The 25,105-nt window shown below is 38.3% G+C and overlaps 1 protein-coding gene across 1 annotated transcript in view; it reads right to left on the bottom strand.

Moving 5' to 3' along the window:
• Window positions 1-25,105, bottom strand: part of LOC132095968 (neurocan core protein-like) — a 78,530-nt gene that overhangs the window by 8,138 nt on the left and 45,287 nt on the right. Inside the window, exons 10-11 of the mRNA XM_059501067.1 lie at window positions 5,887-5,991; window positions 2,389-2,502 (exon numbers count right to left, since the gene is read on the bottom strand). Coding sequence (XP_059357050.1) covers window positions 2,389-2,502; window positions 5,887-5,991 — 219 coding nt within the window. The remainder of the gene's footprint in view (window positions 1-2,388; window positions 2,503-5,886; window positions 5,992-25,105) is intronic.

The following is a 25,105-nucleotide window of genomic DNA, read 5'->3' as shown; positions in this document are numbered from 1 at the left end:
ATTAAAGTTTATCTGCAATTCTGAGAAAAAAAATCTTAATAGTGAGATAAAAGGTTATAATAAATGAACGATATAGACATCTAAAACAACAAATAATAAATAAAAATGTCAAAAATCCTAAAAATGATTAAAAAAAAACCTAAAACTGAAATATTAATAAGCTATATTATATCAACGACACTAAAACACACTGATAAACACAGTATCGCCATCATACTTTTTCTAAACAAGCATCAGGCATGTTTTCATATGCATGAATCATTTCAGAATTGTTGGTGTTTATTATTCTGCAATCCCATAATCCATCTCTGTGATTCTCACGATTCTGCCGTTCCATCAGATTAACATTGATCGAAACATTAAAACTCGTCTACCTGCAGTGTGTGTGCGAGTCTGAATGAAGGCCACCAGGGACCTGCTATTAAAGCAGCACACAGATGTAATTAAGTCTCTATCAGTGGAGGGGCGAGGAAACACTGAACAACACGGTCAAGCAAGTGTGGATAATGTAGACTCAGCCTGTCATTACTGCAGAATAAACCCACCGCAGGGCCTCGTATCATCCAGACAGGGCTTGTTTTGTGATAATGACCAGCTGACCGCACATGATCCTGCTTATTATATGGATACTTAAAAATAAATAACACTGATTTGACTGTAAATGATTTATGATGTGAGAAGAAAAAGAGTGTGGAGTGATATGGGAGACATGAAACTAAAAAATATATCGTGTCATTATAGACTGTAAAAAATGTTTTTTTTTTTTTGAGTAACATTTTCCATTTTCAGTCACTGTTGCACTATACTGAAATCATCCCATATTAAACACAAGCATCCAATGGACTGTGAAACGAATGTCCATCAGATGCAGACACTATCTAAATCGCTACAGCATCATAACTATGATGAAGCATCCACCAAATAATGCGTCTGATACAGTGCTGTGACATCACACTGTGCCATTATTAGCAGTAATGCATCATCTTTAGAGTCGCTGTCATCATAGGATGCAGAGAAGGGGGAGCGATGCTCATGAGTCTGCAAAACCACTGAGATGAACACAATGTGTTACAAAGAGAGAGAGAGAGCAGTCAACATGCACAGCACACCTTTGAGACACTGACAAACAATGTAAAACACTAATGAGAGGAATGAAAAGACCTGGCAGAACTCCCTTAGTATTGTTATTGTTCTTTATTTTACTGATATTGCATATGCAGTATTTGGTGGATTTTCGCTAAGTGTGAAAATGCATATGCAATATATTATTGCAAAAATCATTATTGCATATGAAATATATTAATTTGAAAAAGATTTTTGCATGTGAGTATGCATAGCTATTATATTAATTTGGCTGATATTTGCACTAAATATCTAAATATGCATATGCAATAAATGCAAGATTATACAGCATATGCAGTGTATGAATTTGACTGACATTTGCTTAATGCAAATATGCATAATCTTTCCATTAATGTATGGTTTATTAGAATCAGACAATATTTGTCTGAGATACAATTATTTGAAAGTCTGGAATCTGAGGGTGCAAAAAAATGTAAATATTGAGAAAATCATCTTTAAAGTTGTTCAAATGAAGTTCTTAGCAATGCATATTGCTAATCAAAAATTAAGTTTTGATATATTTACTTTAGGAAATTTACTAAATATCTTTATTTAATATCCTAATGATTTTTGGCATAAAAGAAAAATCGATAATTTTGACCCATACAATGTATTTTTGGCTATTGCTACAAATATACCCCAGCGACTCAAGACTGCTTTTGTGCTCCAGGGACACATATGTTGATTTGACTTATTTTGCAAATATGCAAATATCTATACGCAATATGCAAGATATTACTGCATACTGTATATATACACAATATATTAATTTGACAGATTTCTACAAACTGTGAATATTCAATATGTGCAAAATGTAAATTTGACCTTTTTTTTTGCATAATACAAATATGCAATGCAAATATGCATATGCAATATATGCAAGAAACAACTGCATATTGTTTATGCAATATATTAATTTGCCATATTTTTGCACAATGCTAATATGCATGCACAATATATGCAAGATATTCCTGCATAAGCAATTTATTACTTTAGTAAATAAGTCCGAATACATCAGAAAGATTGACAGGCAAAGAGTGTTTCTGATTGGCTAGAAGGTCTGGGCCACTTCCCTTTTCTCCTCAGGACTATCACAGAGCCACTGATTTCACTAATACTAGAGCTGTGTGCTGCTCCTTCAGGCTGGTTTAAGAGTCATTTCCAGCAGGGAACGGCTTAAATCTTAAAGCTTGCTTCAGTTCGAGTGGAATATGTGTCGTGTTGCAGGAAAGGATCAGACAGAGGGATGTTTTCTGAGCGTCTCACCTCTCTCACATCGGTCTCCACTGTAACTCGGCAAACAGAGGCACACAAACGAGTCCTCTTTATCGATACAGGTGCCGCCGTTCTCACAGGGGTTCGACTGACACTCATCCACATCTGAAATATGAAACAGTCATCACAGAGTCAGAAAGCATCACTCAGGAGTCTCTCTGTGTCCCAGAAATGTAGAAATGAAGAAAATAGTCAAAAAGTTGAAAATTTAAGTTGTGGGTGGGTATGAGAAGGACATAACGGAATTAATCCCAGTCCAATCAGGGTCACTCGACAGAAAAGAGCAGGTTTGAAGCAACATGAGGGCGAGTAAATGAATCATTTTTGGGTGAATGCTGTTGGACTGTAGATCATAAAGCAGTAATATCTGGGTTAAAGCGAGTCGGCCGTGATGTAGAGCACTTTAGCATAGTTTAGTGTCTGTCACAGGCCTGTGTAAGCTCTTTACAGCTCCATACAGGATTACTCAGCAGCAGATCTGGAGACTGTTTATTGGACATTAACGCAGACACTTCTCGGCGTTTGTCAGCCTTGCAAAAAAATTGTCATCAGAGGAGCTTGAAAAGATAAAGTGGGAAGTCTTAAAAGTTTGTGTAACGCGTCAGTCACAAAGTCCCAAACTGCTGCTCATGAACTTCTTGACGTTTTTAGGCTTTAAGCGGATATCAGATGAGCAGAGGATCATGGGAAGGCTGTATTCTGAGCTCAGGCTGTTTTAAGGAACTTAATGCGTTGTGGATTTGATCGTCGTGTTCATCGCATCATTTCATGGGGCTTTACATGAGACTGGAAGAAAATGAGTCTCAGAAAGCCCCTCAAGATCATATTTCACAAGTACATTGAAATTTATTAACTATAATACTTATGTAAATTATGACATACAGCAAAACAAAGACACTTTAATATTAAGTGGATTTTCCAATCAAGTTTTTCCGATTGGAAAATTTTCAAGACAATTATAGATCTCTCCGCAAGGTGTAAAAATAATTATACATACATACATATATACAGTACATATATATATATATATATATATATATATATATATATATATATAAAGTATGTTTAAGGGAGGATTTGTTGTACTGCTTTTGATTTTTATTAAATAAAAAATATTTGATTTACACATTTGACTGATATATTGATTTTATATTCAATTTAAAATCCACAGTATTACAGATATTTTTACTAAAATACTAATTTTGCTACCATATGTAAATCTAATGAGCCACTTTTTTTTTTAATTTACATTTATTCATTTAGCAGACGCTTTTATCCAAAGCGACTTACAGATGAAGACAGTGGAAGCAATCAAAAACAACAAAAAGAGCAATGATATATAAGTGCTATAACAAGTCTCACACAGTACACCTAGCATGGGATTTTAAATAATATAATAAATAAAAAGAAAACATATATATAACATTATATGTAACATACAACCTGAATAAACATTAGAGATAAAAAAAAAAAGAAGAAACCGTTATTTCAAAGAAAAAACATTAAATTCGAACAAAAGTTTAAATGCAACAGAGAATTATGGGAACGTTTAAGGTTTACGGTTCCTCACTGTAACTGTTACTTCATATTTTTACAGGAAATTACCATTAACCATTTAACAAGTTTGTACTGTAGCATTTTCAGAGTTTTTCAGTCATTTTTTACAGTGTAGTGTTTCTTTCTTCTGTTGAACACAAAGGAGACATCATTTCCACACAATGAGAGCAAATGCAGACAGACACTGTCATCTCCTCTTGTGCTTCACAGAAGAAAGAGAATCATAAAGGTGAACGATTAACTATTATGCTAAAAAATCTACTAGAAATGTTTGTTACCAACCCAACATGCTAATTTAAAGCAACTAGATTTGTCATTTAATCATAAGAAAGGCACAAAGTGAGTTAGCATTGGCCTTCATCTCATTGTTGTTGTTACTGAACACACTGCAATAAATGTGAAGAGGCCAACATAACCCTGTCAGCCTTCTCCTGACCTTTGACCCCACAAACGTCCACCCTTGTGTCTCACATGATGGACTGCTTGACCTCTGACCTCAGTATTGACTTCTGTCTACATGACAGATGGGCCAGGATCCTTCTCAGTAACTGGATTTGTTAAACACAGAGGCTTTATTCAGAGAAAATACTTCTGAAAGAAACTACATCAAGCTTCCAGTTTCTCAGGTGAGAAAAATAGAACAGTAATCTCATCAGAAGAAATCTCAACAATTGTTTTATTCTTTTTTTTCTTTATTTGAGTGGAGTGAAAATCTTAAAAATGAAACCTAGAAATGTTAGAAAACATAGAAAACTAACCAAAATAAGTACAAAAAACTAAAACTTAATAGAAATAGAATAGAAAATAGAATCAAAACTAAAAAATGACTAAACCTCAACGTTAAATCTAAATGAAAACCGAAAAATAAATAAATAAATAAAAAACAAAAGCTAAAGAAAATATAAAAAATTACACTGAAATTGATCATTTGTGTCTATTTTCATTTCTCCTAAACATCTCAAAATATAAATAAAATGCTAAAAAAATATTAAACTTTTTCCTCTAATTATAAATGCAAATTTAAGTAACAAAAATGTGAATCTCCAACATTTATCCACCCACACTTTCTTTTGTAACAGCTATGTTTAATGATTTTTTAATGGCCTTTTCAGTTCCTCATAATGGTTAAGGACTGAAAAAACAAAATCAGATTTTAGACATTTTGGTGTTAATTACTCTTTTCTAGATTAAGGATTCCCAGACTTTTTGGTTTATGTAATTTCATATGTAGTTTCCAGATATTAGTGGCTACTGAAGGAATTTTAAATCATTTATCTCATCAGTGGATGCTCTGCAGTGAATGGGTGCCGTCAGAATGAGAGTCCAAGCAGCTGATAAAAACATCACAATAATCCACAGCCCTCCAGTCCATCAGTGAACATCTGGAGAAGACTATAGATGTGTGTTTTTTAAAGAAATTGTTAAGATATTTTTATCTAAAATACGAGTCTTTAACCTATAATAACAGTGAAAAAGTGTTCTGGTGTGAATCAGGAGAAAAATCTGCAAAGATCAAGCAGCGTTTAAACAGCACTAAACAAATATGTGTCTGGATTTTGATGCGAGGTACAACAGGAGATGGACTTTTTCACTGGAGGAGGAAGTGATATTATGGATTATGGACTCATAATTTAGTTGCAAACTTAAGATAAAACATCTTAATGCTGGATTTGTTTCAGGTTTTCTCTTCTCCAGATGTTAACTGATGGACTGGAGTGCAGTGGATTATTGTGATGTTTTTATCAGACTCTCATTCTGACGGCACCCATTCACTGCAGAGCATCTATTGATGAGACACTGATGCAATGCTACATTTCTACAAACCTGATAAAGACACAAACTCATCTACATCTCGGATGACCTGAGGGTGAATAAGCTTTTACTAATTTTTTTTTTAGGTGAACTGTGCCTTTAAACTCTGGATTTGCTCACCGATTTCACAGCTCTCTCCTGCATAACCCTGAGGACAGAAGCAGCGGAAACCCTCTCCGTGAGGAAGACAAGTCCCTCCGTGCAGACAGCTGCATCTGTCGTCCGCTGTTAAACAGAAAACACACACACACACACACAGAGTCTGGTGTCAGTGATGCTCTGGAGGTGATCCATCACAATCTGTCTGTGATTATAAAGCTGGCACACATACAGCCACGGCGAGTCCTGAACGCCCTAAAGAGAGTTTAGACACACGACAGCGAGGCTCAAAACCTCCTTAATGAGTCATCTGTGTTACAGCACTGGCACGTTATTGACAGGAACGAGATCTGTACCTTTACCTGATGCAAAACTCACTGCCATTATGATACCATGAACACTAATATTAACAGTAATAACAGGGATGATTGGTTTAGACAGCACTACACAGCAGTATTAAATTCTGTTTAGGTGTGTTATAAATAAAATCAAATTGCAATATGGCTCAATGTGATTATCAGATCATGAAGGCTGTGATTTAAATAAATAAATATATGCACTGCATGAACAAAAGAGAAGCTTAAAGAGCTGAATGCTGAAATGTTTGAAAATAAAGAAATGAAGACAGCCATAAATATTAGCATTTAAATTTTAATAATTATAAAATAATTATACTTATAAGTATATAATAATAATAATAATTATTATTATTATTAACATTTGAAGTAGTAGTATATTATCTTTCTTACTTTTTCTAAATATTGCAATAGTAATTTTTTTATTAAATTATTATATTTCTATTAATATATATATATATATATATATATATATATATATATAAATACAATTATTTAAAAAAGGTTGTTTCAAGTTTCCAAGCAGCTATAACTATGCTTTTGAGGAAGAATTACAATGCACAAATATCTAAAAATTTTAAATCACAATAAATTTACTGCAGATGCAAAATTAATTGACGCATAAAAAACGAATATCTCCCAGTGGGGTCAGAAAAATATTTGTTCTTGTTTTCAGCATAAACTATAGAAATATCTTAATTTTAATATCTCAAACTAAAGTAACGGTATCTTTGTGGCGGGGGAGGCGTGGTTTAGCGAAGTCTGCAACGGGAGAGCGAGTGAAGAGACGAGCGGCGGTAAGTGGTTCAGGTGAGAAACAAGTAACAGCTGGATCTCGTTGCAGTGATTGGCGTGGGGAACCATTTAAGGAGCGCCGAGAGAGACGGGGACTCGTGCTGGACCGAGAAGGCTGCGAAAACGGACAGTAAAGTGAAAGCGAAAGCTGCGAAGTACGCGCACCTGCCGCGACTGTTTCTTTGTTTTATTTTTGGTTTTGTAAATAAAGCTTCTCACGAGCCCCGTACACCGACCCTGGTCTCCTTCCTTTACCCCAACCTTGAAGATCCTTACACTGGTGCCGAAACCCGGGAGGAAGGAGATCCGCCATCCGCCATGTCAGCCACATAATCCTCGCCATTTGCGGACATCATTTCATCGCTCGCGGGCCTGCACCAAGAACACCACCAGGCCCTGCTGGACCTGCAGACCGACCAGGACCACCGGTTCCAGACGATGATGCGGGTCCAGCAGGAGGACCGCGAGCTGTTCCGGAGCTTTCTGGACCGGGAGGGACGGATGGGGACGGCCTCCCCCAGCGCCCCGCCCGCCCACATGCCGCTCACCAAGATGGGTCCCGCCGACGATCCAGAGGCGTTTCTGGACCTATTCGAGCGGATGGGGGAGGCATGTGGGTGGCCGATGGACAGCTGGCCCGTCCGGGTCATCCCTCTGCTGTCGGGGGAGGCCCAGAAGGCGGCCCAGCAACTGCCCGTCCCGAATCTCCTGGTCTACGCCGACCTCAGACGAGCCATCCTCCAGAGGGTCGGCCTCAGCCCAGAACAACATCGCCAGCGTTTCCGGTCGCTGGAGCTGGCCGAGGCAGGCCGACCCTTTGTGTTGGCGCAGCAGCTCCGGGACTCGTGCCGCAAATGGCTGCTGGCCGGGGACGGCGACGCCGAGTCCATCATCAACGCGGTGGTGCTGGAGCAGTTCGTCTCCCGCCTCCCAAAGAGGACCGCCCAGTGGGTCCAGTGCTACCGCCCGGCGTCGCTGGATCTGGCCATCCAGCTGGCGGCGTGCTCCGGGGTCGGCGAGCCCCTCCCTGCTGTCTCTCTCTCTCTCTCTCTTCCCCTGTCTCCCCTTTTCCCCCCGCTCCGAAATCAAGTCCCGTTGGGTGGGGCCACCGAGGGCTGCACCCCGCTGGAGTGTGGCGATGGAGCCCGCGGCCGGGGCACGAGGTCCCGCACGAGGGATGGCCGCCCCCCCGCGACGGGGGAGTGGAGACCCTCCGGCTGCTTCCCCACGTCAATTCCCTGAGCCACTTCCCGCCACTGGGGCCGCGGGGAGACCCGGGCCAGCCTGCTGGCGTTGCGGGGATCCGGGCCACTTTGTGGACAGGTGCCCGATGATGGAGGTGGGGACTGTGGTCCGGATCCCGGATGACCCGCAGGCTGCCCCCGATCAAGCCGGGCTGTACCAAATACCTGTGAGTATTAAGGGGGGTACCTATCAGGCTCTGGTGGATTCAGGTTGTAACCAGACCTCCATCCATCAAAGCCTGATACAATCCGGGGCATTGGATATGGGCCGCATGGTTAAGGTGAGGTGCGTGCACGGGGATATAAGGGAATACCCATTAAAAGCCATAGGCATTAAATTTCGGGGCCAAAAGCATAGTGTGGAGGTGGTCGTTAGTCCGCGCCTCCGGCATCCGCTAATTTTGGGGACGAATTGGCCTGCGTTTCAACATATGCTGGGGTGTTTGACAGCGGGTGCCGTCGGGGGATAGAACCGGCCAGGGGGCGGGGCGAGTGCTCAGGTGGTAGAATCTATCCCAGGACCTAGCGGTGCGGTCCCAGGGGAGCCGAGCGGCGTGGCGAGGCTAAACCTTGCCGGCCGCGATGACTTTCCCCTGGAACAATCCCGGGACGAGACGCTTAAACATGCCTTCGAGCAGGTTCGCTTGATGGGCGGAATCCTCCACCCTGAGCGTCCGCTATCCCACCCGTATTTTGCCGTTATTAAAGACAGGTTGTATCGAGTGACCCACGACGCTCAGACAAAGGAAGATACAACCCAGCTGTTAGTACCACAGAGCCGTCGGGAAATGCTTTTCCAGACGGCGCATTGTAATCCTATGGCAGGGCACTTAGGAGTAACAGCAACACTAAATCATCTAACGACCCGATTCTTTTGGCCGGGCATTCACGAGAACGTGCGCAGGTGGTGCGCATCTTGTCGGGAATGTCAGTTGGTAAACCCACCGGCCGTTCCTAAAGCGCCTTTGCGCCCTATTCCTCTAGTGCAGGTCCCCTTCGAGCGAATTGGTATGGACCTGATCGGGCCGTTAGAGCGATCCGCACGGGGACACAGTTTCGTGCTGGTCTTAGTGGATTACGCGACACGGTATCCTGAAGCAGTGGCGCTCCGCAACATCTCGGCAAAGAGTGTGACGGACGCCTTGTTTCGTTTAACTCCCGCGTGGGAATCCCAAAGGAGATTCTCACGGACCAGGGCACCGCGAATTGTACGGATTGTTGGGCATTAAAGCGGTGCGTACCAGCGTCTCTCACTCACAAACGGACGGGCTGGTCGAAAGGTTTAATCGCACATTAAAAACCATGATCCGGAAGTTCGTACAAGAAGACGCGAAAAATTGGGACCGTTGGCTAGAACCCCTCTTATTCGCTGTGCGCGAGGTCCCCCAAGCCTCCACGGGGTTTTCCCCCTTCGAGCTTCTCTACGGAAGTCAGCCCCGGGGGGTGCTAGACGTCCTGAGAGAGACTTGGGAGGACGGACACTCGGATAGCAAAAATGAAATTCAATATGTCCTGGACCTGCGCGCAAAACTCCATACACTGGGGCGGCTCTCTATGGAGAATTTGCTCCAGGCCCAGGGCAGACAAAGCCAGCTATATAACCAGGGAGCTAAGCTGCGAGAATTTACACCGGGAGATAAAGTGCTCGTTTTACTGCCAACCTCTAGCTCCAAATTGTTAGCCAAGTGGCAAGGACCCTTTGAGGTCACACGGCGGATAGGAGATCTCAATTATGAGGTAGTACAGACGGATAGAGGCGACTCACGGCAAATCTACCACCTCAAACTCCTTAAAAAAGGAGCGGGGAGGAGTCAGGGTTGCTAGCGACGGTAGTGAGTGGGGAGGAGGATCTCGGGCCAGAAGCGATTATTAAAGGAAAACCCCTCGCACTGGCCCTAGGAGGGGACCACCTCTCGCCCTCGCAGCTCACTGACATCGCGCAGTTGCAGGTAGAATTTGCGAACGTGTTTTCGCCCCTACCCGGTCGTACGGACCTGATTCAGCACCACATTGAGACAGAGCTGGGTGTCGTAGTTCGCAGCCGGCCGTATAGATTGCCTGAACACAAAAAAAAGGTAGTTCAGGCTGAATTAGAGGCCATGCTGGGGATGGGGGTAATCGAGGAGTCACACAGCGATTGGGCGAGCCCGATAGTTTTGGTGCCCAAAAGGATGGCTCGGTACGGTTCTGTGTAGACTATCGCAGGGTGAATGCAGTTTCTAAATTTGACGCTTATCCAATGCCGCGAATTGACGAGTTACTCGATCGGTTAAGCACGGCTCGTTTTTATTCGACATTGGACTCAACCAAAGGATACTGGCAGATCCCCTTATCTCCCATGTCCAAAGAAAAGTCAGCCTTTACCACGGCGTTTGGATTACACCAATTTTTTACGCTTCCGTTCGGCTTGTTCGGGGCCCCAGCTACGTTTCAGCGCCTTATGGATCGAGTGCAGCGGCCCCATGCTGCATATGCCGCAGCCTACCTGGATGATATTATCATCTATAGTGGGGACTGGCAGCGGCATATGGAGCATGTGAGGGCGGTCCTCAGGGCGCTGAGATGGGCGGGGCTAACGGCCAACCCGAAGAAGTGCGCAGTTGGGCGGGTGGAGGTAAAGTATCTGGGCTTCCACTTGGGCCACGGACAGGTGCGTCCCCAAATTGATAAGACGGCAGCAATTGCAACCTGTCCCATTCCCAAGACCAAAAAGGAGGTGAGGCAGTTCTTGGGGCTGGCGGGATATTATAGGAGGTTTATTCCTCATTATTCGGACCTCACCAGCCCGTTGACTGACCTCACTAAAAAGGAGGTACCGGATACGGTCCAATGGACGGAGCCGTGCCAACGGGCCTTTACCAGAGTTAAGGCGGCCCTGTGTGGCGGGCCGCTCCTGCACTCTCCTAATTTTGCTCTCCCCTTTCTTTTGCAGACCGACGCATCGGACAGGGGGCTGGGCGCGGTCCTGTCCCAGGAGATGGGGGGGGGTACATTAGTCGAAAGCTCTCAAAAAGGGAGACTAAGTACAGCACCATAGAGAAGGAGTGTTTGGCCATCAGGAGGGCGGTTCTCACCCTTCGTTACTATCTCCTGGGACGGGAGTTCACCCTCTGCTCGGACCATGCGCCCTTCCAGTGGCTCCACCGCATGAAGGATACCAACACGCGAATCACCCGTTGGTATCTAGCTTTACAGCCGTTTAAGTTCAAGGTGATTCACAGGCCGGGGGCGCAGATGGCTGTGGCCGACTTCCTCTCCAGGAATGGAGGGGGGGCTGCAGGCCGGATGGCTCCCCGGCCTGAGTCGGGCGGTGGGGGTATGTGGCGGGGGAGGCGTGGTTTAGCGAAATCTGCAACGGGAGAGCGAGTGAAGAGACGAGCAGCGGTAAGTGGTTCAGGTGAGAAACAAGTAACAGCTGGATCTCGTTGCAGTGATTGTCGTGGGGAACCATTTAAGGAGTGCGACAGCTGGCGAAGGACGAGAGAGACGGGGACTCGTGCTGGACCGAGAAGGCTGCGAAAACGGACAGTAAAGATAAAGCGAAAACTGCGAAGTTTCTTTGTTTTATTTTTGGTTTTGTAAATAAAGCTTCTCACGAGCCCCATACGCCGACCCTGGTCTCCTTCCTTTACCCCAACCTTGAAGATCATTACAATCTTATTTTAAGAATGTTCACATAAAACCAAATAAAAGCACTTTTGCAAAAACTCTTCAGAATCTTTAAAAATGTTAAGACACAGCTGAAAGTTAAAGAACGTATTCCAATAAGCTTACGCATGTTAAACCTTGAGTATTTATCATTTCTAGAGCAACAGCAAATGTAGGTCTAAATGCAGGCTTTTTCCAAGAATTGAGGAATGTTTTTACATGATTTCAGACATGTTGCAGCATGCTGGTTTATTATTGTGGTTTCACACCTAAACAGCACATAAAAGATGAGCTGTGATTGGTCAGTCTCCCTGTCAATCAGTTTGAGTGGGCAGATCTTCAGTAGAATAAACTGCAAAGTGAAGCAGACGTTTGATGTCTGAACACACAACACTATCATTCAGTCCTGCTTTCTCTAGAGTCTCTCTTCATTAGTCCTCACACACACATACCTCAGCCTCAGCCGTGTGTGTGTGTGTGGGATCATTGATGCTTGTAATGGGTTTCCAGCAATGAGTTTCAGAGAAGGGCTCATTCTAATACAGCTCTGAATGAGTTTCACTGGGACAATCTAACCTCACCTTATACATACAAACAGAGAGAGAATCGAAGACGCAGCAGGCAAAAAAAACCTGTGTGTGAAAGTCGGTTCACAGAATCAAGGTCATATATAAGTGTTATACATTTAAAGACACAGTCTTTCACACATTCAGTCATCATTTACTCTCACTCGTGTCACTCCAAACATTATTTCATCCATGCAAAACAAAGAGAGAGGTTTGTAGTAGAATGTTTAAGTTGCTCTTTGTAGTACAATGAAAATAGAGGATGGAAAAGGAGGACAAATTGTGAATAATGTGAAAAAAAGGCATTTATAGGTATATCTTATTTATGTACATTATATTTACACTGCTGTTAAAACTTCTGGGATCTGTAAGATTTTTTAACACTTTTTAAAGAAGCCTCTTATGCTCTATGCTGCATTTATTTGATCAAAATACAAAAAAAAAATAATATTGTGAAATTTCATTTTCATTTCATTTCTCTTTTATTCCTTTCATGAAAATGCATTATTTGTCCAAGGAACACACAATTCATATGAATTTTTCCTTTACATTTCCATGATCAGAAAGGAGCAGATGGAAGAATAATATTCTTATATTTATCTGCCCCCTTTATAAACATAAATAGATGGCATTAGCATTGTTCCCTCCACCACCACCCAAAATTTATTAACATAAATAATAGATGACATTAGCATCACCCAAAATGTATTAACATAAATAGTAGATAACATTAGCATTATTCCCTCCACCATCACCCACACTCCAACATATTTGATATTTATTTAAACGTTTTACAATGATCACATACAAACAAAATCAAAATTCAGTTTGATATAATTCAAGTTGTTTCTTTTTATAACTCCTTTTAAATTCCAAAATATTTTTGCAGCTTTTTAAATCTTTCCTTAAAGAATTCCATGCTTTTACTCCAGCAACAGACAAACACATTTGTTTCAAATTTGTTCTTGCTATTTGATGTTTAAAGTCATACGGCCGTCTGTGATTTTCATCTTCAGAAGTAAAAACAAATAACTTTTGTAAGTCATTTGGAAGAGCTTTGCTTCTAGCTTTAAACATCACTAATAGAGTTTGTAATTCTATAATGTCTTTAATTTTTAATAATCCTGACCTAATAAAGAATTGATTTGTATGGTCTCTATATCCTGCTTTAAAAATAATGCGAATGGCTCTTTTCTGTAAAATAAATAAAGGCATAATGTTGCTATGATATGTATTTCCCCATATTTCTACACAATAGTTTAAATAAGGCAAAATCATTGAACAATATAACATTTTCATTGTATTATATGGTAAACTGTATTTAACCTTATTCAAGATAAATAAGCTTTTTCCCATTTTATTTTTTATATGCAATATATGACTTTTCCACGTCAATTTCTCATCTAAGGTGACTCCTAGAAATCTGATTTCAGACACCTTCTCAATGTTTACATTGTTTATAGATAAGCTGACTTCCTCCTTTCTTTTATTGCTGAATATCATAAACTTTGTCTTATTCAAATTTAAAGATAATTTATTTACATCAAACCACAATTTTAGTTTAATCATTTCATCTTCAATATTATTAGCTAAGGTTTTCAAGTCATTTCCTGAACTGTATAAATTTGTATCGTCTGCAAATAATACATAGTGTAACATGTTTGAAACCTCACAAATCTCATTTATATATAAAATAAAAAGTTTGGGTCCTAAAATTGAGCCTTGTGGTAGTCCACATTCTATATTCATACATTCTGACCTATAACCGTCAAACTCAACATATTGTTGTCGTTGTTGTAAATAGCTGGTTAACCAGTCCAGTGCAACTCCTCTAATTCCATAAGTATATAATTTAGAAATGAGAATTTGATGATCTATAGTGTCAAATGCCTTCTTTAAATCAATGAACACTCCTATTGTGTATTTATTTCTATCTATTGCGGTTGTAATATCTTCAATAATTTTCATGATAGCCAAGCTTGTAGACCTATTTGACCTAAATCCGTACTGATTTTCATTTAATAATTCATGTTTTTCAATAAAGTTGTCTAATTTATTAACAAAGAGTTTTTCAAACACTTTGGAAAATTGAGATAGGAGAGATACTGGTCTATAGTTATTAAAAATATGTTTATCTCCAGCTTTAAAAAAAGGTATTACCTTAGCTGTTTTCATACTATCTGGGAAAACTCCTTCTGTAAAAGAATAATTAATTATATAATATAATGGTTTAATAATGCAATCAATTGTGTTTTTTATTATTTTCATGTCAATACCATCACTATCCGTTGAGGTCTTGTTTTTTAGCTTATAAACCACAGATAATATTTCATTTTCAGTCACCTCACCTAGATACATTGACTGCATAATCCTATTTTCCCTTTTCCAGACTCCCCCTAGCTGATCACTAGGTATTGGTATTTCATTTGCTAAGCTAGGTCCTACATTTACAAAGAATTGATTTAGTTCATGAACCATTTCATATTTATTTTCAATCACCCTATTGTCCTTTTCAAAATATTTAGGTAATTCCGTTCGTCCAGTCTTATTCCCAATTACATTATTCAGAATATTCCATGTAGCCTTTATGTTATTTTTATTTTCATGCAACATTCTATTATAATAGTCCTTTTTTGCTTGTCTCAATATATTAGTCAACTTATTTTTATATTTCTTATAGCGTTTTTCTGCATTCTCTGTTCTTGATTTAATAAACTCCTTATAAAGTCTGTTTTTCTTTTTAGAGGCATTTTTTAATCCGTTTGTTATCCAAGGTTTACTATTTTGCCTTTGTTTCGATCTGCATAGGATCTCAGGACAGTGCTTATTATACAGAGTAAGATAACATTTAAGAAAAGAATTATAAGCATTGTTTACATCATCTGTGTACACCTCTTTCCACTCTTGTTTGAATAAATCATTCCTAAACTTATTAATATGATCAGCACTCCTTTTTCTTTTGTATATTTGTTGGTATATTGTTTTTTTAGACAATTTGTAGTCAAATATTGCAAATATAGGCAGATGGTCACTTATATCATTTATTACCAACCCACTAGTAATGTGATTCTCCAAAACATTTGTAAAAATATTGTCTATTAAAGTTGCACTAGTTGTGGTTATTCTGCTAGGCTTCGTTATTAATGGATACAGCCCATTTTTATATAATATCTCTAAAAAATCTGAGTTTTGTATATGTGAATCTACCTTTAGAAGATCAATATTATAATCTCCACAAATTACGAGATTTCGTTTATTATTTAGACCATGAATCATTTCTTCTAATTTATCCATGAAGGTTTCCACTTTTGATCCTGGTTTTCTATATACACATGCAACAACAATATTCCTATTTTGTTCTATTTCTATTTCTACAGCTACACTTTCCATTAAATCATTAATGGCTGTTGTCATGCATTTAACTGGTCTACATTTCAATTCATTATAGATATAGAGGGCCACTCCCCCTCCAGTCCTATTGACTCTGTTGGTGACATATAAATCATAGCCCTTTAATTTCAGATCAACCTCCTTGCCTTTCTTTATCCATGTTTCAGATAAAGCAATTAACTTAAATCTTCCTTTAAATGTCTCCAAAAAATGTTTAATTTCAGAAAAATGTTTTGATAGACTTCTACAATTGAAATGAATAAAAGAAAATGCCTGTTCAATTTGTACCTCATCAAGTTGTTCCTCAGTGTAATACTGACATGAGTCCCTAATATGATTAAATAAATTAATCTCTGGATCCACATTATTTTCAAAATCATATGTATCACGTTCTATATAATCAACACTTGCAAAGGCTTCAGTCTTAAATGAGAGAGTCATGAGTTCCTTATAAGAGATCCAATAATCAAGCAGAAAAAAGGAATGATGCACTCACTATTGTCATTTGTACAGATCCAGGTCCTTCATTTTTCTCACCATAATCACCTTGGCTTGTTCCGGAGGTCCATTCGTACGAATGAAAACTTTTCCATTCCTGGTCCAAGTTGATTGAATTTTATTTTCCTTTTTCAGGGTACGACTGGTCCAAGCAATTTCTGCATTTTTCTTTGTCAAGTGCTCATTTAAATACACTCCGGTGCCTTTAAGTTTCTTAGCTTCCTTCAGGATTTCCACCTTATACTTTCTACTTACAAACTTGACAATGATTTTAGGTTTAGTTTTTTTGTCCTTACTTGGAAGAATATGACATGCTGAAATTTGCTGACTGTCCAGAGGAATGGTTTTGCTCTTCATGAAGCGCACCACTTGTTGCTCCAGGGTTTCAAGCTCCTCAGATGGTGCATCCTCACCTTGTTGGTCCCCAGATGGGCCTGTAGCCCGGGCATAACTTTGATGCCTAGTCTCTAGGCCGGTGATTACAAGGTCATCAGCTCTGGAATACTGTTCCAAGTCATCCACCCTTTGTTCCAGGAGCTCAATACGTTCATCCTTCTGTTGGATAATAGTTTTTAGTTGCCTGATCTCCTCCATGAGGCCTGTCAGTTTTCTTTGTTGTCCCACCACTTCACTTATTTCCTTTGACATAAAATTCAGGGAATTTTTAATTTCCGCCATTTCAGCTGCTATTTTTGCAGTATTGGCCATTGTACTCCAAACAGTCTTGACTTTTGTTGGATGTCAGTGCAATTTGATGATTTTAATGGATTTCATCAGGCCTTTGAGCAGAGAGAAACAGTTGCAGCCATCTTACTCCATATTACAGTTTAAAACAACAGCGGTGCATTTTTCACTCTTTAGTCAAAACATAAATCTTTAGGAGCCTCAAAATACAGTCTTTACTGTTACTTTTTAGCAATTTTACACATCTTTACTGAATAAAAGTTACTTTCTTTAAAAAAATATATATATTACTGACCCCGAACTTTTGAACGGTAGTGTATATTGTAATAAAAAGATTTATATTTTAAGTAAAGACACTCCTTTAAAAAAACTTTTATTCATCAAAGAATCCTGAAAATATAGTACCACAGGTACAAAAAAAAAAAAAAAGAAAAACTAAAACAAAAAAACAGCACAACTTTTGTAATAACCAGCAATATTACTGCAATTCAGCTGCGCATCACAGAAATAAATTACATTTTACAATATATTCACATGAAAACAGCTATTTTAATTTGTAATAATATTTCACAATTTTACTGTTTTTACTGCATTTCTGATCAAATAAATGCAACCTTGATGAACAAATTAAACTTCTTTAAAAAACATACAAAATCTTACTGGTCCCAAATTTTGAATGTATATATATATATATATGCTGGGACACTTTGTGCAATGAATACTGAACATAAACAGCTTCAAATATAATATTACAATAATACAACTTACAAACTATTACTGTCATTTACATCACTGAATGTAAAATTCGGTGTGAATTAACGATAACGAACCGCTCAACCAGTCGTGCAAGTTTAGAGCGGGACTATTATTATAATTCTATTTATTTTCTCACTCTTTGTTAGTCTGTCTTTTCCACCCTGTCTCTTATATTGATGGGCATTATGAATGCTTTTCTCTTGGATGCAATCAGGATCTGTTGTCATGGCAACTGTACTGCAAGCAGATGCCAATCATCCTCTCGCTCCGCAGGCCACGCCCCCTCCTCTGTTAGGCCTGTGTTCCTTCATTACAGCAGCACACTGTCCCTTCGGCCCTAATTGCTTCCTTGTGTTGTTTTTACAACACATGCAAATGAGCCACATCCTGGAGGTCACACCAGCAGGGCATGATGGGATATACAGAGAACAATATGTGCCACTATATAATTGCTTTGTGAGGTTAAGAGGGCAACTGCAAATATGCGAGGTGATTTTTAAAAGAGTGACATGCAAATATTGCACGAAGAGAGAGAAAACTCTCTCTGTGTGAGTTCGATAATTACGATAAACAATTACCCATCAGGCAGACTGATTTAATTTTGTGTTTACACAGCTGCAAATTATCACAACAGCAGCAGAGGACTCTTCCTCAAAACACTTCAAAGATATCACTTACACTCCACTCATAATTAATACAAAAACCCTGGTATTTAGATTCAAATATCACACTTCAACAATACAATGTTTATACTCGGGAGGGAATTGTCTTGATCTGTATATATTATGTTAATTTGTATTTCTTTATTTTAGAACACTATCATTACCTTTTTTTTAAAAATATATATTTACATATATGTATCATATGTTTTAATTTTAGTTAAATAATTATTTCATAAATTAACTAATTCAATTATATGGGTGTTTTTGTCATTATTCTCACACACACACACACACACACACACACACACACAGATTTTATTTCAGTTTATTTCAGTTCAGTTATTTTAGTTCTTCAAGACAAACTAAACAAATGCATAAGCAACTATCTGAAATACATTTATTTATTTTAATATTTATTTTACATTTTAATATTTACATTTTAATTTTTATGTTTTAGATTTATTTTATGATAAAACTATATATTATTCATATTATATTATTTCTTCAAATACTAATTTGTTAAATATTACATTTGTAACATTATTTATTTTGTTTAATATTTGTATTTAACAATAATAATAATACATAAAAATATATAAATTGTTGTTGTTTTTGTTGTTTTAAATATAATTCCTAATATTATATTATACTATATTAAATACAAAAATTGCGTTAGTTAATAATAGTTAATTAATAATAATAATATTTATTGCTGGGTTTAATAATAATAATAATAATAATAATAAGTTTTTATATAATACTATTATTATTATTATTACAGTCAAGCAGAAACGGACCAAAACGCGCTGGATATGATGTGTCACATGACTATTTTAGATGCTAACTGCATTTCGTTGCCTTGTACCTTACATGTGCAATGACAATAAAGATGAATCTAATCTAATCTAATCTAATCTATAACAATCAGTAAACCCATCTATTTAAACACAGTGCTGGTGCTTCAGTCGTGTCAATCAGTTCAGCCCACAGGCCTCGTGTGATTGACAGCTGCTGTAACACTGAAGGTCAAATCCGGCCAGAGACATCCGTTTGTGTCAGTGCTGCTGCTTATAACACCAGCAGCTAGATCAATCCTCATGGACGTGAAGGCTCTGGCCTGAACCCTACAGCTGCCTGGTGGAAAAGCCAGTTAGAAGAGAGATATCCTTCAACGCAAGAGTGAAAGCAGAGAGAATGACTGGAGACCAACATATAAGAGCTGGAGCTCAAACACCACCTGAGATGATCACAGCAGATGCTGAATGCTGAAGTGGCACACACACACACATACACACTCACGTCTCCCTCTATAGCTTCTCACATACGGTATTCAAGAGCCAGATGAAGTGAATCTACCAAATTAATTAATGCAGCACTGTGAGCCTGAGGCACAGCAACCATTACTTAATATTATTTTCAATAGTTCAGAGATGTCCAAAATCTCTCTACCATTTCTTTTGGGGAGATTAATATCATACTTAATTAAATTCTTATAATATAATATAATATAATATAATATAATATAATATAATATAATATAATATAATATAATATAATATAATATAATATAATATAATATAATATAATATAATATAATATAATAAAAAAGATTTATATACAGTATGTTTTTAAATATATAAAATAAAAAAAATAATACACATATATATATATATATATATATATATATATATATATATATAGTCTTTGTGTCTATATATAATTTTTTATATTTATTTATAGTATATACACATAATATATTATATCTTACTTCTATTAGAAATCATTGTCTTTTAATTTCCTTTTTAAAATAGATATTATACTTTTTTAACTATATTCTACATCTAATATAATATTTACTTATGTTTATATATATATATATATATATATATATATATATATATATATATATATATATATATATATATATATATATATATATATATATATATATATATATATATATTAGGGGTGTAACAGTACGCAAAAATCACGGTTCGGTACGTACCTCGGTTTTAAAGTCACGGTTCGGTTCATTTTCAGTACAGTAAGGGAAAGAAATGCAAACATTAAACTGCAGGTTGTTTATTACTATAAACTTTATTTTTAACAATTTGTTTTTTTAAATACTTTTTAATAAAATATATATAAAATAAAAAAAGAAAAAGAAATAAAATACTGCTGCAAAGTTCTCCACTAAATAAAATACTCTCAGTCTCAAACCAATATCATATAATAAAATATAATGAAATATATATATAATATAACTATGATTACAGTGCAGCATTACCAATCCCAGCTTGTAGGCCTGCTCATATTTAAAAATATATATATAACTTTTCCAAAGTTTAAAGTGCAGCATCAACAGTTTCAGTTTTGAGACCTGCTCAGATTTCGTTATTGCGTTGGACCGATCGGAATTAAGAGCAAAGGTCTGTTTAAATGCCCACGGGAGCTGCGTTTGAATTAGGCTACAATCGTTTTTTCCTAGTTGTAGTGATGTTCACACTCGCGTGATGCCTTTTGAAAACCTTAGGCCGGTGACACACTGGCATATTGCACCTGTCAAACATAGTCTATTTTGCCGTCAATACTGTTGACGGTGTCCTTTATCAGTAGGCTTTATATTTATGCTCAACATGAAGTATAGATATTGTTGTCGTGAAGACAAGATCCTGGTCTGTCGGCGGTCTCCCTCTATGTCTATGTTACAGCAGCAGCAGCAGGTCAGTGCCGCGTCAGGCACGATTCTGCAAGCTGTAACCTGTTAACATGGGAGCCGAATTAAAAACGGACACGCCACGCAACTGAGACGCTTGCGCCACGCATCCAGTGTGTCGACGGCATTAGAATCAGCTGCAGGGCGGGATTTGCACTGAACGTGGAGACTTCCGCCACTTAATATGTTCGTTTGGAAACACAAAAATGTACCTCTGTTCCGTACACAAAATATTCCATTCGGTCATTTGGTACACACGTGCACCGTACCGAAAGCCCTGTATATTTTGTGTACGGAACATAGGTACATTTTTGTGTTTTCAAACAAACATATTAAGTGGCGGAAGTCTGCAGCAGTGCAGCGATCGTTTACGTACCGAGTAGCGAACTGCAAACGCGTCCTGTGTGAAAGCACATCGAGTCCGTGCTGCACCACATACGTAACGCACACGGACGCACTGCAGACGGAGTATGTTGTATGTTCGTTTATTTTTATTTATTTGTCCTATTTACACAATGTTTAAGTTTTTTTCAAGTTTGTAGGTTTCAAGGTACAGAAAACAAATAATTAAATGTAAAATAGCACTGGATAGTCTTCAATGTAAAAATGAAATATACAACCAAACCTTCATTTATTCAGACACCTTCAACATTTCTCACATCATTACAGTTTTGCTATATATATCAAAAATTATATCTGGTGTCTGAATAATTTTTGGTTTGACTGTTAAAACTACAAAGTAATTCAATCAAGAGCAGGATTTTTCTTTCATTTTCTTGGATTAACATTACAGCAGCCAGTAGCTAAATTAGGCGCGGTCACTTTAAGAGACAACGAACTCATCCAATATTATACACCAATTTTTTTCCTCAACTATGTAATTGTCGGCACAAGAGCAAAAATAAGCAGATTCGGTGTTCAAGTGTTTTGAGACACCTTTCTCTGCGTGAGCCCTGAACACCTGAACACCGCGAGCAGGGGCGCTGCCAGGAATTTTGGGCCCCATGACAAAAAAATCTAATTGGGCCCCCTCTGCGCAGCTGTTGTCACCACATCTCTAGGACCTAACTGTGCCATCAAAAGCTTTACATAACTCTAATCAGGCTTGCAACTGTCTTGCTGCTTGTAGTTCAATTCTAGTACTACCACAATATTTACTGCTGGTGATTTGTAAATGCAAATCTGCATACAGTATGCAGTTCACTATTTGATGCAAGATTAAAAGCCACCATAAAAATGTACTTAAAGCAACACTATGTAAAAAAATTTACCTTAAAATAATGTTTCCAAAATCGTTTCAGTGGTTCATCAAGTTGTAACAGGGTGAAAGGCACTTATGCCTCCCTGGAGTCTCTGGAATGATGCTAAGTCGTTAACTAAGTCGTTTCAAATTAAAATAATCATTAATTCTTCTCTCTTTTGACCAAATCAATTAAGCTTATGAGAAATTCTAATCAAGGAATACATTTGGAAAATCTTGAATAAATTAGGATAATTTTCATTTTTGGGTGAACTTTCCATTTAACAGAAGTGAAAAAGGAGCAACTTATATATATCTATATGTGTGTGTGTGTGTGTGTGTGTGTATTAAAGAAGCACAATAAGACAAATACAATAGAGATACAAATTAAACTCATTTTTCAGATACTGTAGGTTTTACTTAACATGTATACATTTATTTAACGCCTTTTGTTGGTTAAAATTAATGACATAGATATTTAATTTGGAATGCTGTCCTTTTCAGCCGGAAGGCATGCATCAAATACTGACTCACGTTCAGTTTTCACACACCTGTTCACGTTCACTTAATCCATTACCGACTGTATTTAAGTGAGATAGTCTACCAATAAACATCTGGACTGTTGTGTGTGTGTATTTGAGATCGTGTGCTGTATATAAGAACTGAGGAAATTGAGCGCACGCGCACGAGAGAGAGAGAGAACGTCTATCAGCGCCGTGATTCCACCTATCCCGTATGGGAGGCCGTTTGAGGCGAAACTCATTGAAAACTTGTGATACACACTGAAACACTTTTGCGTACAAGTGAATCACTTGCGATACACACTGAAACACTTGCGATACACACTGAAACACTTGCGATACACACTGAAACACTTGCGATACACACTGAAACACTTGCGATACACACTGAAACACTTGCGATACACACTGAAACACTTGCGATACTCACTGAAACACTTGCGATACACACTGAAACACTTGTGCGTACAAGTGAATCACTATATATCTTTGCAAATATATGAAAGACATGCAGTTACATAGAAACTCTTTGCATATACCCTGTAATCGCCCACGCACTGTTGTGCCTGCACAAAGACTGCACATTCTCGCGTGTGAGAGAGCATAAACATTTTCAGTGTGTCCGGAAGTCGTTTCATTGCAACAGGCAGTTATAGCTCAAATATTCTCCACGTATATGGCTCCTTCCAAACTTGTTTAAAAAATTAGGTTTTTGTTGTTATTCTTTACACTAGGCTTTTTCGTATGTGATCACTCGTGTGTTATTGCCAAATCTGATTTTTTTTTTTTTTTTTTTTTAATTTTCTTTCCCGTGTCCTTCGGTTCATTTAGTCAGAATATATGAGGAGAATATTTGAGCTATAACTTCCAGTTAGTGGGTTTAATTGTATTTATGTAAAAAAAAGAAAAAAATTATATTTTTATTTTATATTATTATTATTTTTTCTCACGTTTTGAAAGGGTAAACTCTGGTTCACACTCCAATACAGTAGGTGGCGATAATGCACCTAACTTTGGTGCTACCCGCCATAAAACCGAAGAAGAAGAAGTAGTATAACTTCCGGTTCCAGTGAAATGACTTCCGGACACACTGAAAATGTTAATGCTCTCTCACACGCGAGAATGTTTCAAAGTTTTTATATATTTGCACAGATATATAGTGTTTCACTTGTACGCACAAGTGTTTCAGTGTGTATCGCAAGTGTTTCAGTGTGTATCGCAAGGTTTTCAGTGTGTATCGCAAGTGTTTCAGTGTGTATCGCAAGGTTTTCAGTGTGTATCGCAAGTGTTTCAGTGTGTATCGCAAGTGTTTCAGTGTGTATCGCAAGGGTTTCAGTGTGTATCGCAAGGGTTTCAGTGTGTATCGCAAGGGTTTCAGTGTGTATCGCAAGTGTTTCAGTGTGTATCGCAAGGTTTTCAGTGTGTATCGCAAGTGTTTCAGTGTGTATCGCAAGGGTTTCAGTGTGTATCGCAAGGGTTTCAGTGTGTATCGCAAGGGTTTCAGTGTGTATCGCAAGGTTTTCAGTGTGTATCGCAAGTGTTTCAGTGAGTATCGCAAGGTTTTCAGTGTGTATCGCAAGGGTTTCAGTGTGTATCGCAAGTGTTTCAGTGTGTATCGCAAGTGTTTCAGTGTGTATCACAAGTTTTCAATGGGTTTCGCCTCAAACGGCCTCCCATAATCCCGCCTTCATTAATTTTAAATTAATCGACCACTAATTGTGACTCCCGAGAAAAACGGGTCGTCTGGTCACCTCATCCCTGCCCCTCCGGGTGTTGAGGCTATTGTTTCAGATTGCTAGTTCGAGTTGTATTATTTATTAGCGCGCCGCGCATTGACTGACTGTCTGCAACTAACTAAACACCGTCACTGATGTGCGCTAACGCAGGACCGAACCATTTCGTGCAGATACAGGGGGGTGGTCGGTCAATATGGATGTTTTATTTTTTGGTCAATGGTGATATTTAACTTTTATTGCCAAAATAAGTAAAATCAACGACATCATTCATTTTATTATTAATTGAAATATACTCGATGATGGTTTATATAGTGTTTAATATAATACAATTTTTTTTATTAGTTTTTACCTATTTGTTGGGCCCCCTGTCAGCCAGGGGCCCTTGGAATTGTCCTAACTTCCCCCCCCTATACGGCGCCCATGACCGC

This window comes from Carassius carassius, chromosome 20 (genome assembly GCF_963082965.1).
Source record: "Carassius carassius chromosome 20, fCarCar2.1, whole genome shotgun sequence".
Taxonomy (NCBI): domain Eukaryota; kingdom Metazoa; phylum Chordata; class Actinopteri; order Cypriniformes; family Cyprinidae; genus Carassius; species Carassius carassius.
Note: the sequence above shows the minus strand (reverse complement) of the source record. Positions and strands in the feature narration are given on the sequence as shown.